The 18,442-nt window shown below is 64.3% G+C and overlaps 1 protein-coding gene across 1 annotated transcript in view; it reads right to left on the reverse strand.

Annotated features, from left to right (window-relative positions):
* LOC308052619 (spectrin beta chain, non-erythrocytic 2-like) overlaps nucleotides 1–17,425 on the reverse strand; it is a gene marked incomplete at both ends in the record, with an annotated part of 43,597 nt that extends 26,172 nt beyond the window's left edge. Inside the window, 12 exon segments of the mRNA XM_080364677.1 lie at nucleotides 675–923; nucleotides 2,505–2,622; nucleotides 3,768–3,955; nucleotides 6,986–7,098; nucleotides 8,852–8,961; nucleotides 9,821–9,901; nucleotides 11,189–11,277; nucleotides 13,148–13,321; nucleotides 14,707–14,784; nucleotides 14,786–14,818; nucleotides 14,820–14,860; nucleotides 17,244–17,425. Coding sequence (XP_080220803.1) covers nucleotides 675–923; nucleotides 2,505–2,622; nucleotides 3,768–3,955; nucleotides 6,986–7,098; nucleotides 8,852–8,961; nucleotides 9,821–9,901; nucleotides 11,189–11,277; nucleotides 13,148–13,321; nucleotides 14,707–14,784; nucleotides 14,786–14,818; nucleotides 14,820–14,860; nucleotides 17,244–17,425 — 1,456 coding nt within the window.
* Nucleotides 17,426–18,442: the final 1,017 nt, after the last annotated feature.

The raw sequence follows: 18,442 nt of genomic DNA on the forward strand, positions 1-18,442 counted from the left end.
CATGGGGGGACACGGGGTCATGGGGGTCACAGGGACATGGGGGACATGGGGTCGTGGGGGACATGGAGGGTAACGGGGAGACATAGGGTCATGGGGGGACATAGGGACATGGGGATATGGGGGATATGGGGGACAGGGCATATGAGGTCATGGGGACATGGGGGACATGGGGGTATGGGGGATGAAGGGGGATATGGGGAACATGGGGGTCATGGGGGTCACAGGGGACATGGGGGGATATGTCGGATATGTGGGACATGGGGCATATGGGGACATGGGGATCATGGGGACATGGGGGATGTGGGGTCATGGGGGATGTAGGGGGCATGGGGGACATGGGGGATGTGGGGTCATGGGGATATGGGGCATGTAGGGGACATGGGGACATGGGGGATGTGTGGGACATGGGGCATATGGGGACTTAGGGGTCATGGGTGGACATGGGGAATGTAGGGGACATTGGGACATGGGGGATACGGGGGACACGGGGGTCACAGGGGACATGGGCAACATGGGGTCGTGGGGGACATGGGGGTATGGGGGGGTGACTGTGTCCCACGTCCCTGTGTCTCCTGTCCCCATGGTGCCCGTGTCCCATGTCCCCATGTCCCCATGGTGCCTGTGTCCCCTGTCCCCCTGTCCCCCTGTTCCCCGGTGCCCGTGTCCCGCGTCACCTGCTCGAGCAGCCGCCGGTTGTCCCCGATCCAGCTCTCGCGCATGTCGGCCTTGCGGTGGAACCGCTGCGCCAGCTGCTCCAGCTGCTCCTGCCGGATCAGCGCCGCGCGCAGCGCCAGCTCCCGCGCGTGCTCCGCCCGCTCCAGCCCCGCCCACGCCTGGGACACACGGACACACGGGTGACATGGGGACATGAGTGACAGCGCCAGCTCCCGCGCGTGCTCCGCCCGCTCCAGCCCCGCCCACGCCTGGGGACACGGGGACACACGGGTGACATGGGACATGAGTGACAGCGCCAGCTCCCGCGCGTGCTCCGCCCGCTCCAGCCCCGCCCACGCTTGGGACACACGGGTGACATGGGACACGGGTGACATGGGACATGAGTGACAGCGCCAGCTCCCGCGCGTGCTCCGCCCGCTCCAGCCCCGCCCACGCCTGGGACACACGGGTGACATGGGACACGGGTGACATGGGGACATGAGTGACAGCGCCAGCTCCCGCGCGTGCTCCGCCCGCTCCAGCCCCGCCCACGCCTGGGACACACGGACACACGGGTGACATGGGACACGAGTGACAGCGCCAGCTCCCGCGCGTGCTCCGCCCGCTCCAGCCCCGCCCACGCCTGGGACACGGGTGATATGGGGACACAGGTGACATGGGGACACACAGGTCACATGGGGACACACGGGTGACATGGGGACATGGGTGACAGCGCCAGCTCCCACATGTGCTCCGCCCACTCCAGCCCCGCCCACGCCTGGGGACACACGGGTGACATGGGGACACAGGTGACATGGGGACACATGGTCACATGGGGACACACGGGTGACATGGGACATGAGTGACAGCACCAGCTCCCGCGCGTGCTCCGCCCGCTCCAGCCCCGCCCATGCCTGGGGACACACGGGTGACATGGGACACGGGTGACATGGGGACACACGGGTCACATGGGGACATGGGTGACATGGGGACACACGGGTCACATGGGGACACACGGGTCACATGGGGACACACGGGTCACATGGGTGACATGGGGACACACGGTCACATGGGGACACACGGGTCACATAGGGACACACGGGTCACATGGGGACACACGAGTCACATGGGGACATGGGTCACATGGGGACACACGGGTGACATGGGGACACACGGGTCACATGGGGACGCAGGTCACATGGGGACACACGGGTCATATGGGGACACGGGTAACATGGGACACGAGTGACAGCACCAGCTCCCGCGCGTGCTCCGCCCCCTCCAGCCCCGCCCACGCCTGGGGGGACACGGGTTACATGGGGACACACGGGTCACATGGGGACACGGGTGACATGGGGACACACGGGTCACATGGGGACACACGGGTCACATGGGGACACAGGTGACATGGGGACACACGGGTCACATGGGGACACGGGTCACATGGGGACACACAGGTGACATGGGGACACGGGTCACATGGGGACACACAGGTGACATGGGGACACAGGTGACATGGGGACACACGGGTCACATGGGGACACCAGTCCCATGTCCCCATATCCCCCATTGTCCCCATGTCCCCCATTGTCCCCATATCCCCCAATGTCCCCATGTCCCCCAATGTCCCCCATTGTCCCCATGTCCCCATATCCCCCATGTCCCCCAATGTCCTCATGTCCCCCCATATCCTCAATGCCCCCATATCCCCCAATGTCCCCATGTCCCCCAATGTCTCCTGATGTCCTCATGTCCCCCAATGTCCCCATATCCCCCAATGTCTCCATTATCCCCAATGTCCCATTTTCCCCCAATGTCCCCATTGTCCCCCATTGTCCCCATGTCCCCACCCTGTTGATGTCAGCCGGCAGCCGCCCGTCGCCGGGCGCCCAGACGCGCTGGTTGTTGCTGCGCATGCGGCTCTGCAGGGAGAACAGCAGCACCTCCAGGGCGCCCTTGGCCGTGAACCTGCGGACAGCGGCGCCCGTGACACCCCCGGGCACCCCGGGGGACCCCAACACCCACGGGACCCCCCAACACCCCGTGGGACCCCGAACACCCGGGAGAACCCCCGTCAACACACCATGGGAACCCCCATCAACACCCTATGGGAACCCCATGGGAACCCCCATCAACACCCCATGAGACCCCCCCATCAACACACCATGGGACCCAAACACCCCGTGGGACCCCAAACACCCATGAGACCCTGAACACCCGTGAGACCCCCCATCAACACACCATGGGAACCCCCATCAACAGCCCGTGAGACCCCCCATCAACACACCATGGGACCCAAACACCCACGGGACCCCCTCGAACACCCTGTGGGACCCCGTCACCCCGTGGGACCCTGAACACCCGTGAGACCCCCATCAACACACCATGGGAACCCCCATCAATACCCCATGGGACCCTGTCACCCCATGGGACCCCCCATCAACAAACCATGGGACCCCGTCACCCTGTGAGACCCCCCATCAACACACCACGGGACCCCATCACCCCATAGGACCCCGAACACCCGTGAGACCCCCCATCAACACCCCATGGGACCCAAACACCCACGGGACCCCTCTGAACACCCCGTGGGACCCCGAACACCCGTGAGACCCCCATCAACACCCCATGGGAACCCCCATCAACACCCCATGGGACCCTATCACTCTGTGGGATCCCCTATCAACACACCATGGGACCCCAACCACACCATGAGACCCTGAACACACCGTGGGACCCCCCATCAACACACCTGGAGCTGCCCCTGCAGCCCTGGGGGTCCCAGGGTGGTTTTAGGGGTCCCAGGGGAGTTTTGGGGTCCCAGGGGGTCTCACCGCGGGGGTTTCTCGGTGGTGCGGTAGCTGCTGAACACCTGGAGCTGCCCCTGCAGCCCTGGGGGTCCCAGGGTGGTTTTAGGGGTCCCAGGGGAGTTTTGGGGTCCCAGGGGGTGTTTTGGGGTCCCGGGGGTCTCATCGCGGGGGTTTCTCGGTGGTGCGGTAGCTGCTGAACACCTGGAGCTGCCCCTGCAGCCCTGGGGGTCCCAGGGGGGTTTTGGGGGTCCCAGGGGAGTTTTGGGGTCCCAGGGGGGGTTTTGGGGTCCCAGGGGGTCTCACCGCGGGGGTTTCTCGGTGGTGCGGTAGCTGCTGAATGCCTGGAGCTGCCCCTGCAGCGCCGGCAGCGCCGCCGGCAGCCGCGGGTCGGTGAGCGCCTGCACGGTGCGCTGGATCCAGCCCAGCAGCTCGGCCGCCTGCTCCTCGTAGCGCCCCACGAGCTGCTCGGCCTCCAGCGCCGCGTCCAGAACCTGCCCCGCGGCCACGGAAACGCCGCGTCACGGGTGGGACGGACCCCCAACCATCAGCCCATCCAGACCTGCTGAGCACCCCCTTCTAACCCACCCCAGGTACCATTGGTGTTCCACAGGTCTCCCATCCAAGCACCGACCGGGCCCGACCCTGCTTAGCTTCCCAGATCAGGTGTTCAGGGTGCTATGGATGTGTATATACACAAGGTCTCCCATCCAAGCACTGACCGGGCCCGACCCTGCTTAGCTTCCCAGATCAGGGTGCTATGGCTGCGTATATATACATATATATGTATGGTCTCCCATCCAAGCACTGACCGGGCCTGACCCTGCTTAGCTTCCCAAATCAGGCGTTCTCAGGGTGCTATGACTCTGTATATATAAATGCACATCTATATAGATATATATCGTCTCCCATCCAAGCACTGACCGGGCCCGACCCTGCTTAGCTTCCCAGATCAGGTGTTCTCAGGGTGCTATGGGTGCATATATTTCTATATATATATACATATATGTATATGGTCTCCCATCCAAGCACTGACCGGGCCCAACCCTGCTTAGCTTCCCAAATCAGGTGTTCTCAGGGTGCTATGGGTGCGTATATTTCTATATATATATACATATATATATATGGTCTCCCATCCAAGCACTGACCGGGCCCGACCCTGCTTAGCTTCCCGGCTCAGGGTGCTATGGTTGTATATATATATCTCTATATATGTGTATATACGGCTGCGTGTCTATTTATATATACATATACATATCTGTATAAATATATATACATATATATACACACATACATAGAAAGATAGATAGGTAGATGTGGTCTCCCATCCAAGCACTGACCAGGCCCGACCCTGCTTAGCTTCCCAGCTCAGGGTGCTATGGCTGTATATATATATATTTCTCTATATATGTGTGTATATACATGGTCTCCCATCCAAGCACTGACCGGGCCCGACCCTGCTTAGCTTCCCAGCTCAGGCGTTCTCAGGGTGTTCTGGCTGTATATATTACATACCTATATACGTACATATACATATATATGATCCCCAAGCGTATCCCGGCAGTATCTGCACTAACCCCTTTATTCGTGGTCACCGCCCCCAACAGCTCGTTCCCAGCTTATCCTGTCTGTCTGTCCATCTGTCTGTCTGCCAGCCCCCCCGCCCCAGCCCATCTGTCTGTCCATCTGGCCAGCCCCTGTGTGTGTCTGGCCGGGCCTCTGTCCGTCTGTCCTGCCCCATATTTGTCTGTCCAGCCCCGTGTCTGTCTGTCCAGACCCGTGTCTGCTTGTCCTGCACCTGTCTGTTTGTCCAGCCCCATATTTGTCTGTCCAGCTCTCTGTCCTTCTGTCCAGCCCCATGTCTGTCTGTCCAGCCCCATATCTGTTTGTCCAACCCCATGTCTGTCTGTCCAGCCCCATGTCTGTCTGTCCTGCCTCTGTCTGTCTGTCCACACAGACACCCATTGGTCTGTCTGTCCGTCCATTCACACTTTGCTCTCCTCCCTCCTGCTGGGCCCGTCCCTCCCTGTGTCCGTCTGTCCTGTGTCCGCCTGTCCCGTGTCTCTGTGTCCCTGTGTCCGCCTGTCCACATGTCCATCTGTCCCGTGTCCCTATGTCCACCTGTCCTGTGTCCCTGTGTCTGCCAGTGTGTGTGTCCACCTGTCCCGTGTCCCAGTGTCCGCCTGTCCTGTGTCCCTGTGTCCGCCTGTCCCTGTGTCTGCCTGTCCTGTGTCCCTGTGTCTGCCTGTCCCGTGTTCCAGTGTCCGCCTGTCCTGTGTCCGCCTGTCCCGTGTCCCTGTGTCTGCCTGTCCTGTGTCCCCATGTCCACCTGTCCCTTGTCCCTGTGTCCACCTGTCCATGTGTCCATCTGTCCCGTGTCCCTGTGTCCGCCTGTCCCTGTGTCCGCCTGTCCTGTGTCCCTGTGTCTGCCTGTCCCGTGTCCCTGTGTCTGCCTGTCCCGTGTCCTTGTGTCCGCCTGTCCTGTGTCCCTGTGTCCGCCTGTCCCTGTGTCCGCCTGTCCTGTGTCCCTGTGTCCACCTGTCCTGTGTCCCCATGTCCACCAGTCCGCGTGTCCATCTGTCCCATGTCCCTGTGTCTGCCTGTCCCATGTCCGCCTGTCCCGTGTCCCTGTGTCCGCCTGTCCTGTGTCCCCGTGTCCACCTGTCCCTTGTCCCTGTGTCCACCTGTCTGTGTGTCCATCTGTCCCGTGTCCCTGCATCCGCCTGTCCTGTGTCCCTGTGTCCGCCTGTCCTGTGTCCCTGTGTCCACCTGTCCATGTGTCCATCTGTCCCATATCTCTGTGTCCATCCCTCCCCATGTCCGCCTGTCCCTTGTCCCTGTGTCCACCTGTCCCTTACTCTGTGTCCGCCTGTCCCTGTGTCTGCCTGTCCTGTGTCTGCCTGTCCCGTGTTGTGTGTCCCTGTGTCTGCCTGTCCCATGTCCGCCTGTCCTGTGTCCCTGTGTCCACCTGTCCCGTGTCCCATGTCCCCGTGTCCGCCTGTCCCGTGTCCCTGTGTCCACCTGTCCTGTGTCCCCGTGTCCACCTGTCCCCTGTCCCCATGTCCACCAGTCCGCGTGTCCATCTGTCCCATGTCCCTGTGTCTGCCTGTCCCATGTCCGCCTGTCCCGTGTCCCTGTGTCCGCCTGTCCTGTGTCCCCGTGTCCACCTGTCCCTTGTCCCTGTGTCCACCTGTCCATGTGTCCATCTGTCCTGTGTCCCTGTGTCCGCCTGTCCTGTGTCCCTGTGTCCACCTGTCTCGTGTCCTGTGTCCGCCTGTCCTGTGTCCCTGTGTCCACCTGTCCATGTGTCCATCTGTCCTGTGTCCGCCTGTCCCATGTCCACCTGTCCCGTGTCCTGTATCCACCTGTCCCATGTCCTCATGTCTGTCCCTCCCTGTGTCCACCTGTCCCTTATCCCTGTGTCTGCCTGTCCTGTGTCCTGTGTCCCTGTGTCCACCTGTCCCATGTCCGCCTGTCCCGTGTCCCCATGTCTGTCCCTCCCCGTGTCCGTCCGTCCGTCGCACCTTGGCGAGGCGCTTGCCGTGGCGCTGTCGCGCGCGGATGCTGGCGCAGCGGTGGTACAGCGCCGACACGTACGTCAGGATGGAGCGCTCGTCCGGCTGCTCCACCGCCACGTCTGCGGGACACACACCCCCAAAATACACCCAAAATACACCCAAACACCCCCAAAACACACCCAGACACCCCCAAAACACCCCAAAACACCCCCAGACACCCCCAAAATACACCCAGACACCCCCAAAATACACCCAGACACACCCAAAATACACCCAAACACCCCCAAAACACACCCAAAACACCCCCAGACAGCCCCAAAACACCCCCAGACAGCCCCAAAACACACCCAGACAGCCCCAAAACACCCTCAAAACACACCCAGACACCCCTAAAATACACCCAAACACCCCCAAAACAAACACCCCCAAAACACACCCAGACACCCCCATAACACATCCAAACACACACAGACACCCCCAAAATACACCCAGACACCCCCAAAATACACCCAAGCACCCCCAGACACCCCCAAAACACACCCAAACACCCCCAAAATACACCCAAAACACACCCAGACACCCCCAAAACACCCCAAAACACCCCCAGACACCCCCAAAATGCACCCAGACACCCCCAAAACACCCCTAAAACACACCCAGACACCCCCAAAACACCCCCAAAACACCCCAAAACACCCCCAGACACCCCCAAAACACCCCAAAACACACCCAGACACCCCCAAAATACACCCAAACACCCCCAAAACACACCCAAACACCCCCAAAACACCCCCAAACACACCCAGACACCCCCAAAACACACCCAAACACCCCCAAAACACCCCCAACACCCCCAAAACACCCCCAAACACACCCAGACACCCCCAAAATACACCCAAACACCCCCAAAACACACCCAGACACCCCCAAAATACATCCAGACACCCCCAAAATACACCCAAACACCCCCAGACACCCCCAAAACACATCCAAACACCCCCAAAATACACCCAAACACCCACAAAATACACCCAAAACACACCCAGACACCCCCAAAACCCCCAAACACACCCAAACACCCCCGGAATCCCCCAAACAACCACAAAACTCCCCAAACACCCCAACTCCCCCAAAACACCCCAAACCCCCCCAAAACCCCCAAAACACACCCAAACTCCCCCAGACACCCCGAAACACCCCCCAAAACATGCCCAAAACCCACCCAAACACCCCCAGACACCCCCAAACACCCCCGGAATCCACCAAACCACCACAAACACCCCCAAAACACCCCAAACCCCCTAAACACTCCCAAAACCCCTGCAAACACCCCCCAAAACCCCCCCAAACCCCCCCCAAAAACTGCCCAAACCCCCCCAGACACCCCCAAAACACCCCAACCCCCCTCCAAAATCCCTGGGTCCCCCCTCGGACCCCCCCAGACCCCCCAGGAGCCCAAGACCCCTCACACCCCCCCAGACCCCCCAAACCCCTAGGACCCCCCAAACCCTCCTGGGACCCCCAGGACCCCCCAAACCTCCTTGGACCCCCCAAACCTCCCATCACCTCCCATACCCCCCTGGGACCCCCAAAAACCCCCAGGACCCCCCACGACCCCCAAACCCCCCAGGGACCCCCAAACCCCTCAAAAACCCCCAGGACCCCATTGGGACCCCCAAACCCCCTGGGACCCATCAAACCTCCCAGGACCCCCAAGACCCCTCACACCCCCCAGACCCCCCTGGGACCCCCCAAACCCCCAGACCCCTGGGATCCCTGGGACCCCCCAAACCCCCCCAGCCCCATAGGACCAACCAGGGCCCCCCAGTTTCCCCCAGCCCCCCAAAACCCCCCAGCCCCCCAAGTGCTGACCCTCGGGGTCCAGCAGGCGCGCCAGCCCCAGCTCCCGCTCGGCCACGCTGAAGGCGTTGAGCAAACGCTGCTGGGCGCTGCTGCCCCACGGCGCCGGCACCAGCTCCGGCCTGCGGACACACCCCATAGCGCCCCATAGCGCCCCATAGCGCCCCATGGCTGCCCCATAGCACCCCATAGCGGTACTGAAGGCGTTGAGCAACCTCTGCTGGGCGCTGCTGCCCCACGGCGCCGGCACCAGCTCGGGCCTGCGGACACACCCCATAGCGCCCCATAGCGCCCCATAGCGCCCCATGGTTGCCCCATAGCAGTACTGAAGGCGTTGAGCAAACGCTGCTGGGCGCTGCTGCCCCACGGCGCCGGCACCAGCTCTGGCCTGCGGACACACCCCATAGCGCCCCATAGTGCCCCATGGCTGCCCCATAGCGCCCCATGGCGGTACTGAAGGCGTTGAGCAACCTCTGCTGGGCGCTGCTGCCCCACGGCGCCGGCACCAGCTCGGGCCTGCGGACACAGCCCCATAGCGCCCTATGGCTGACCCACGGCGCCCCATAGCGCCCCATGGCTCCCCCATGGTTGCTCCATAGTGCCCCATGGCTGCCCCATAGGGCCCCATGGCTGACCCATAGCACCCCATAGTGCCCCACGGCTGCCCCATAGCACCCCATGGCTGCCCCATAGAGCCCCATGGCTGCCCCATAGCTGCCCCATAGCGCCCCATGGCTGCCCCATAGCACCCCATAGCACCCCACAGCTGACCCATAGTGCCCCATAGCGCACCATGGCTGCCCCATGGCGACCCATGGCTAACCCATGGTGCCCCATAGTGCCCCATAGCACCCCATAGTGCCCCATGGCTGACCCACAGCGCCCCATGGCTGCCCCATAGCTGCCCCATAGAACCCCATGGCTGCCGCACAGCTGCCCCACGGCTGCCCCATAGCTGCCCCATAGCGCCCCATAGCGCACCGGTGCCGGTGGATGATGGCGTTGAACGCGCGGCCGTCCCGCCAGCTCGTGCTGAAGTTCTGCACGTCCACCCCCGGGTACCTGCGGGACCCCCCAAAACCCCCTGAGACCCCAAAACACCCCCCTGGGACCCCCCAAACACCCCCTGGGGACCCCCCAAAACCCCCTGAGACCCCAAAACACCCCCCGGGACCACCCAACACTCCCCTGGGACCCCAAAACACCCCCGGCACCCCCCAACACCCCATGGGACCCCAAAACCCCCATGACCCCCCAAACCCCCCAGGACCCCCAAAACCCCCAGGACCCCCAAACCCCCCCATGACCCTCATGACCCCCAAACCCCCTGGGACCCCAAACACCCTCATGAACCCCAAACCCCTCTGAACCCCCAAACACCCAGGACCCCCAAACCCCCATGAACCCCAAAACTCCCCCATGATCCCCAAACCCCCCCATGACCCCCAAACCCCCCATGACCCCCAAACCCCCCTGAACCCCCAAACCCCCAGGACCCCCAAACGCCCCATGACCCCCATGACCCCCAAACCCCCATGACCCCCCAAACCCCCCAGGACCCCCAAAACCCCCCTGAACCCCCAAACTCCCCCAGCACCCCCCAAACCCCCAGGACCCCCAAACCCCCTGGGACCCCAAAACACCCCCATGAACCCCAAACCCCCCATGACCCCCAAACCCCCCTGAACCCCCAAACCCCCAGGACCCCCAAACCCCCCATGACCCCCATGACCCCCAAACCCCCATGACCCCCCAAACCCCCCAGGACCCCCAAAACCCCCCTGAACTCCCAAACTCCCCCAGCACCCCCCAAACCCCCAGGACCCTCAAACCCCCTGGGACCCCAAAACACCCCCATGAACCCCAAACCCCCCATGACCCCCAAACCCCCCTGAACCCCCAAACCCCCAGGACCCCCAAATCCCCCATGACCCCCAGGGATCCCCAAACCTCCCAGGACCCCCAAACCCCCCAGGACCTCCCAAATCCCCCAGGACCCCCAAACCCCCCAAACCCCCCCATGACCCTCAAACCCCCTGGGACCCCCAAACCCCCCATGACCCCCAAACCCCCCAGGACCCCCAAACCTCCCAAACCCCCCCATGACCCCCAAACCCCCCATGACCCCCAAACCCCCCGGGACCCCCCAAACTCCCCATGACCCCCAAACCCCCCAGGACCCCCAAACTCCCCAAACCCCCCCATGACCCCCAAACCCCCCGGGACCCCCAAACCCCCCCAGCACCCCCAAACCCCCCATGACCCCCAAACCCCCCGGGACCCCCCAAACCCCCCAGGACCCCCTGAACCCCCAAACCCCCCGGGACCCCCCAAAACCCCCCATCTCACCCCGCCGTGTTCATCTGGCACCAGAGCAGCAGCGCGTCCTTGGCCGATCTCCTCTCGCTGCCCTCGCTCTCCACGCTGATGTCCTGGATCTGGGGTGCAAGGGGGTCAGGGGGTCCCCAAAACCCCCCCGGGGGGTGCAATGGGGTGAGAGGGGTCCCTAAAACCCCCCAGGGGGTGCAATGGGGTGAGAGGGGTCCCCAAAACCCACCAGGGGCAACAAGGGGTAGGGGGGTCCCCAAAACCCCCCGGGGGGTGCAATGGGGTGAGGGGAGTCCCCAAAACCCGTTTTGGGTTTGTGGGTGTTTGGGGTCCCAGGACCCCCAAGACCCCTCAAACCCCCCATGACCCCCAAACCCCCTGGGACCCCCAAACCTCCCTGGACCCCCCAAAACCCCATGACCTCCCAACCCCCCAAAACCTCCCGGGACCCCCAAACACCCCAGGACCCTCAAACCCCCTGAGACCCCCAAACCCCCTGGGACCCCAAACCCCCCATAACCCCCAAACCCCCCTGGGACCCCAAACCCCCCATGACCCCCAAACACCCCCATGACCCCCAAACCCCCCTGAGACCCCCAAACCCTCCATGACCCCCAAACCCCCCAGGACCCCCAGTGACCCCCAAACCCCCCTGGACTCCCCAAAACCCCATGACCCCCCAACCCCCCAAACCCCCCTGGGACCCCCAAACCCCCCAGCACCCCAAACCCCCCCATGACCCCCAATCACCCCCATGACCCCCAAACCCCTCTGAGACCCTCAAACCCCCCATGACCCCCAAACCCCCCTGGACCCCCCAAAACCCCATGACCCGCCAACCCCTCAAAACCCCCCATGACCCCCAAACCCCCCATAACCTCCAACCCCCCCGGGACCCCCAAACCCCCCGGGACCCCCAAACCCCCTGGGACCCCCAAACCCCCCCATGACCCCCAAACCCTCCCAGCACCCCCAAACCCCCCATGACCCCCAAACCCCCTGGGACCCCCAAACCTCCCTGGACCCCCCAAAACCCCATGACCCGCCAACCCCTCAAAACCCCCCATGACCCCCAAACCCCCCATAACCCCCAAACCCCCCTGGGATCCCCAAACCCCCATGACCCCCCAAACCCCCAAGACACCCCAAACTCCCCCAAACCCCCTGGGACCCCCAAACCTCCCTGGACCCCCCAAAACCCCATGACCTCCCAACCCCCCAAAACTCCCCATAACCCCCAAACCCCCCATGACCCCCAAACCCCCCCCAGGACTCCCAAACCCCCCATGACCCCCAAACCCCCCCGGGACCCCCAAACCCCCCATGACCCCCAAACCCCCCCCAGGACTCCCAAACCCCCCATGACCCCCAAACCCCCCTGGGACCCCCAAACCCCCCATGACCCCCCAAACCCCCAAGACATCCCAAACTCCCCCAAACCCCCTGGTACCCCCAAACCCCCCATAACCCCCAAACCCCCCTGGGACCCCCAAACCCCCATGACCCCCCAAACCCCCAAGACACCCCAAACTCCCCCAAACCCCCCATGACCCCCAAACCCCCCTGAGACCCCCAAACCCCCCATGACCCCCAAACCCCCCTGGGACCCCCAAAACCCCAAGACCCCCCAATCCTCCAAAACCCCCCATGACCCCCAAACCCTCTATGACTCCCAAATTCCCCCATGACCCCCAAACCCCCCCGGGACCCCCAAACCCCCATGACCCCCAAACCCCCCATGACCCCCAAACCCCTCTGGGACCCCCAAACCCCCATGACCCCCCAAACCCCCAAGACACCCTAAACTCCCCCAAACCCCCTGGTACCCCCAAACCCCCCATGACCCCCAAACCCCTCTGGGACCCCCAAACCCCCATGACCCCCCAAACCCCCAAGACACCCCAAACTCCCCCAAACCCCCTGGTACCCCCAAACCCCCCCAGCACCCCCAAACCCCCCCGGACCCCCCCCCAGCCCCACCTGGAAGCGCAGGATGATGGTCCAGAGCAGCCCCAGCGTCAGGCGGGGGTTCCCGTCCACGATGTCGTGCGCCCCCACGTTCTCCAGGTGCACCCGCTGCCCCCGCAGGAACCGCAGCGCCTGCTCCACGTTCTCCAGCCGGTGGATGCGCATCCGGCCCCTGCTGGGCTTGGGCTGGGGGGGGGCACGCTCAGCGACCCCCCCGGGGGCTGCAGGTGTGGGGTTTGGGGGGTTTTGGGGGGTTTTGGGGTGATTTTTGGGGATATATGGGGGGTTTGAGGTGCAGGAGCTGCAGCGCTCGCTCTGTGTTCTCTAAGCAGTGGATGTGCATCCAGCCCTTGGGGTGGGGGGGACAGGGTTGGGGACCCCCCCATGGGGTCTGGGGGTCTTGAGGGGGGTCTGAGGGTGCCAGTTTGGGGGGTTTTGGGGGGGTTTGGGGGGTTTTGGGGGTATATGGGGGTATATGGGGGGGTTTGGGGTGCAGGAGCTGCAGCGCTTGCTCTGTGTTCTCTAAGCAGTGGATGCGCATCCAGCCCTTGGGGTGGGGGGGGACAAGGTTGGGGACCCCCCCATGGGGTTTGAGGGTCCCATTGAGGGGGTTTGGGGGGTCTGGGGGTCTTGGGGGGGTCTGGAGGTGCCAGTTTGGGGGGTTTTGGGGGGGTTTGGGGGGTTTTGGGGGTATATGGGGGTATATGGGGGGGTTTGGGGTGCAGGAGCTGCAGCGCTTGCTCTGTGTTCTCTAAGCAGTGGATGTGCATCCAGCCCTTGGGGTGGGGGGGGACAGGGTTGGGGACCCCCCCATGGGGTCTGGGGGGTCTGGGGGTCCCATTGAAGGGGTTTGGGGGGGTCTGGGGGTGTCTGGGGGTCCCATTGAGGGGGTTTGGGGGGTCTGGGGAGGTCTGGGGGTCCCATTGAGGGGGTTTGGGGGGTCTGGGGGGGTCTGGGGGTCCCATTGAAGGGGTCTGGGGGGTCTGGGGGTCCCATTGAGGGGGTTTGGGGGGTCTGGGGGGTTTGGGGGTCCCATTGAGGGGGTTTGGGGGCTCTGGGGGGGTCTGAGGGTCCCATTGAGGGGGTTTGGGGAGTCTGGGGGTGCCAGTTTGGGGGGTTTTGGGGGTTTTTGGGGGGTTTTGGGGGGTGCCCCTGGAGCAACTGCCTGTCCCTGGGGGTCCCATTGGGGTGCCCATTTGGGTGCCTGTTTGGATGCCCATTTTTGGGGGGGTCCCTGTATCTCGAGGGGTCCCGGGGGGGGTGTCCCCATGCCAGGGGGGTCCGCACCCCCCAGGGTCTGTATCCTGGGGGTTCCCATGGGGGGTTTTTGGGGGGTCCCGCTCACCAGGGTCCCCCCCCAGACAGCTCCTCCAAGCAGGCACAGCAGCAGCCACCCCATCTGGGGGTCCCATTGGGGCGCCCATTGGGGTGCCCATTGAGGTGCCTGTTTGGCCGCCCATTTTTGGGGGGGGTCCCTGTATGTTGTGGGTTCTCAGGGGGGGTTTCCCATAGTTGGGGGGGGTCCCATGGGGGGGTTCTCCAAGCCGGGGGGGTGCGGGGGTGCGGCTCACCAGGGTCTCCCCCGACAGCTCCTCCAGCAGGCGCAGCAGCAGGCGCCCGTCGCGCAGGTCGCTGTACAGGTCCCCCAGCAGCCAGGGCCCCCCCCGCCAGGTGCGAGTTCACCCCATTTGGTGAACGTCTTCTTCTGCACCGCCTGGCGCTCCGCTGGGGGGGGGGGTGAGGACCCCTCGAGGACCCCCCCCCCAGGACCCCCCCAAAGACCCCCCCCAGGACCCCCCCCCCCGAGGACCCCCCCCAGGACCCCCTCCCCGAGACCCCCCCCCCCAGGACCTCTCGAGGACCCCCCCCCCAGGACCCCCCCAAAGACCCCCCCCCCGACACCCCCCCCAGGACCCCCCCCCAAGGACCCCCCCAGGACCCCCCCCCCAGGACCCCCTCCCAGGACCCCCCTGAGACCCCCCCAGGAACCCCTCCCAGGACCCTCCCCCGAGGACCCCCCCAGAGACCCCCCAATACACCCCAGAGACGCCCCCAATACCCCCCAGGACCCCCCCCCGAGACCCCCTCACGAGGACCCCCCCCAGGACCCCCCCAAGACCCCCCCCCATACACCCCCCCGAGACCCCCTCCAGGACCCTCCCAGGAGACCCCCCCAGGACCCCCCCCAGGACCCCCCCCCAATACACCCCCCTGAGACCCCCCCCAATATCCCCCCCAAAGACCCCCCCCAGAGACCCCCCAGGACGCCCCCCCGAGACCCCCCCCCAGGACCCCCCCCAGGACCCCCCCCCCCAGGACCCCCCCCCAATACACCCCCCTGAGACCCCCCCCAATATCCCCCCCAAAGACACCCCCCCCAGAGACCCCCCGAGACCCCCCCCAGGACCCCTCTCCGAGACCCCCCCCCCCAGGACCCCCCCGAGGACCCCTCCAGGACCCCCCCCCAGGACCCCCCCTGAGACCCCCCGCCCCCCCCCGAGACCCCTCAAAGACCCCCCCCCGAGACCCCCCAAAGACCCCCCCGAGACCCCCCCCTCCAGAAACCCCCCCCAGGACCCCCCCCGAGACCCCCCGCCCCCCCCCGAGACCCCTCAAAGACCCCCCCCCGAGACCCCCCAAAGACCCCCCCGAGACCCCCCCCCCTCCAGAAACCCCCCCCGAGGCCCCCCCAGAGACCCCCCAATACACCCCCCCCCAAGGTCCCCCCCCAATACACCCCCCCCCAAGGTCCCCCCTCAATACACCCCCCTGAGACCCCCCCCAATATCCCCCCCAAAGACCCCCCTAATACACCCCCAGAGACCCCCCCTAATACACCCCCCAATACACCCCCCGAGACCCCCCCCATAAACCCCCCCAAAGACCCCCCCCCCAGAGACCCCCCTAATACACCCCCCCCTAGAGACCCCCCCAAATACACCCCCCCAATACACCCCCCCAGGACCCCCCCGAGACCCCCCATTTTTCCCCCATTTCTCCCCATTTTTCCCCCATTTTCCAGGACTTCCCCCCCCCATTTTCCGGGACTTCCCCCCCCCATTTTTCCCCCCTTTCCCCCCATTTTCCCAGGACTTCCCCCCCCATTTCCCCCCATTTTCCGGGACTTCCCCCCCCCATTTTTTCCCCCCTTTCCCCCCCATTTTCCCAGGACTTCCCCCCCCATTTCCCCCCATTTTCCGGGACTTTCCCCCCCATTTCCCCCCATTTCCAGGACTTCCCCACCCCCCATTTTCTGAGACTTCCCCCCCCCCCTCTTTTCCCCCCATTTCCCGGGACTTCCCCCCCCCCATTTTTCCCCCATTTCCCCCCATTTTCCCAGGACTTCCCTCCCATTTCCCCCCCTTTTCCGGGACTTCCCCCCCCCCCAATTTTCCGGGACTTCCCCCCCCATTTTCCAGGACTTCCCCCCCCCCCCATTTTTCCCCCATTTCCCAGGACTTTCCCCCCCCCCATTTCCCCCCATTTTCCAGGACTTCCCCCCCCCCCCCCATTTCCTGGGACTTTCCCCCCCCATTTCCCCCCATTTTCCGGGACTTCCCTCCCCATTTCCCCCCATTTTCCGGGACTTACCCCCCCCATTTTTCCCCCATTTCCCAGGACTTCCCCCCCCTTTTCCCCCCATTTTCTGGGACTTCCCCCCCCTCATTTTTCACCAATTTCCCCCCATTTTCCGGGACTTCCCCCCCCCCCCCATTCCCCCCCCATTTCCCGGGACTTTCCCCTCTCATTTCCCCCCATTTTCCGGGACTTCCCCCCCCCCATTTTTCCCCCATTTCCCCTCATTTTCCGGGACTTCCCCCCCCATTTTCCGGGACTTCCCCCCCCCCCATTTTTCCCCCATTTCCCCCCATTTCCCGGGACTTCCCCCCCCATTTTTCGGGACTTCCCCCCCCCATTTTTCGGGACTTCCCCCCCCCCCCCCATTTTTCCCCCATTTCCCCCCATTTTCCCCCCCATTTCCCCCCATTTTCCGGGACTTCCCCCCCCCCATTTTTCCCCCATTTCCCGGGACTTTTCCCCCCCCATTTCCCCCCCATTTTCCGGGACTCCCCCCCCCATTTCCGCCCCATTTCCGGCCCCCCCGTACCGGCCAGCGCTCTGATGCGGGAGCGCTCGAAGCGCCGGGCCGAGCTGCCTTCATCGCCCCCCCCCTCCTCCTCCTCCTCCTCCTCCTCCTCCTCCTCCGCGCCCCCCCCCGCCCCACAGATCCAGGGGGTCGTACGGGGGGGGGGGACAACATGGTGGTGCCGCTCACTGTGCGGGGGGGGCCTGCCATGGGGGGGGGGGGGGGGTCACACTTCTCCCCTCCCCCCCCCGCAATGTAAAGTGACCCCCCCCAATGCAAAGTGAGCCCCCCCAATGCAGAGTGACCCCCCCAATGCAAAGTGAGCCCCCCCAATGCAAAGTGACCCCCCAATGCAGGACGGACCTCCCCTCAATGCAAAGTGACCCCCCCAATGCATAGTGAGCCCCTCAAGTTCTGCGAGACCCCCCAATGCAGAGTGAGCCCCCCAATGCAAAGTGACCCCCCCCAATGCAAAGTGACCCCGCAATGCAGGACGGACCCCCCCTCAATGCAAAGTGAGCCCCCCCAATGCATAGTGACCCCCCCCAAGTTCTGCGGGACCCCTCAAATGCAGAGTGACCCCCCCAATGCAAAGTGACCCCCCAATGCAGGACGGACCCCCCCCCCAATGCAAAGTGAGCCCCCCCAATGCATAGTGACCCCCCCAAGTTCTGCGGGACCCCTCAAATGCAGAGTGAGCCCCCCCCAATGCAGAGTGACCCCCCAATGCAAAGTGACCCCCCCTCAATGCAAAGTGAGCCCCCAATGCATAGTGACCCCCCCAAGTTCTGTGGGACCCCCCCAATGCAAAGTGACCCCCCCAATGCATTGTGACCCCCCCAATGCAAAGTGACCCCCTCAATGCAAAGTGACCCCCCAATGCACACGGACCACCCCTCAATGCAAAGTGAGCCCCCAATGCATAGTGACCCCCCCAAGTTCTGTGGGACCCCCCCAGTGCAAAGTGAGCCCCCCCCAATGCAGAGTGACCCCCCCAATGCAAAGTGACCCCGCAATGCAGGACGGACCCCCCCTCAATGCAAAGTGAGCCCCCCCAATGCATAGTGACCCCCCCAAGTTCTGCGGGACCCCTCAAATGCAGAGTGACCCCCCCAATGCAAAGTGACCCCCCAATGCAGGACGGACCCCCCCCCAATGCAAAGTGAGCCCCCCCAATGCATAGTGACCCCCCCCAAGTTCTGCGGGACCCCTCAAATGCA

This window comes from Nesoenas mayeri (assembly GCF_963082525.1).
Source record: "Nesoenas mayeri genome assembly, contig: SCAFFOLD_167, whole genome shotgun sequence".
NCBI lineage: Eukaryota > Metazoa > Chordata > Aves > Columbiformes > Columbidae > Nesoenas > Nesoenas mayeri.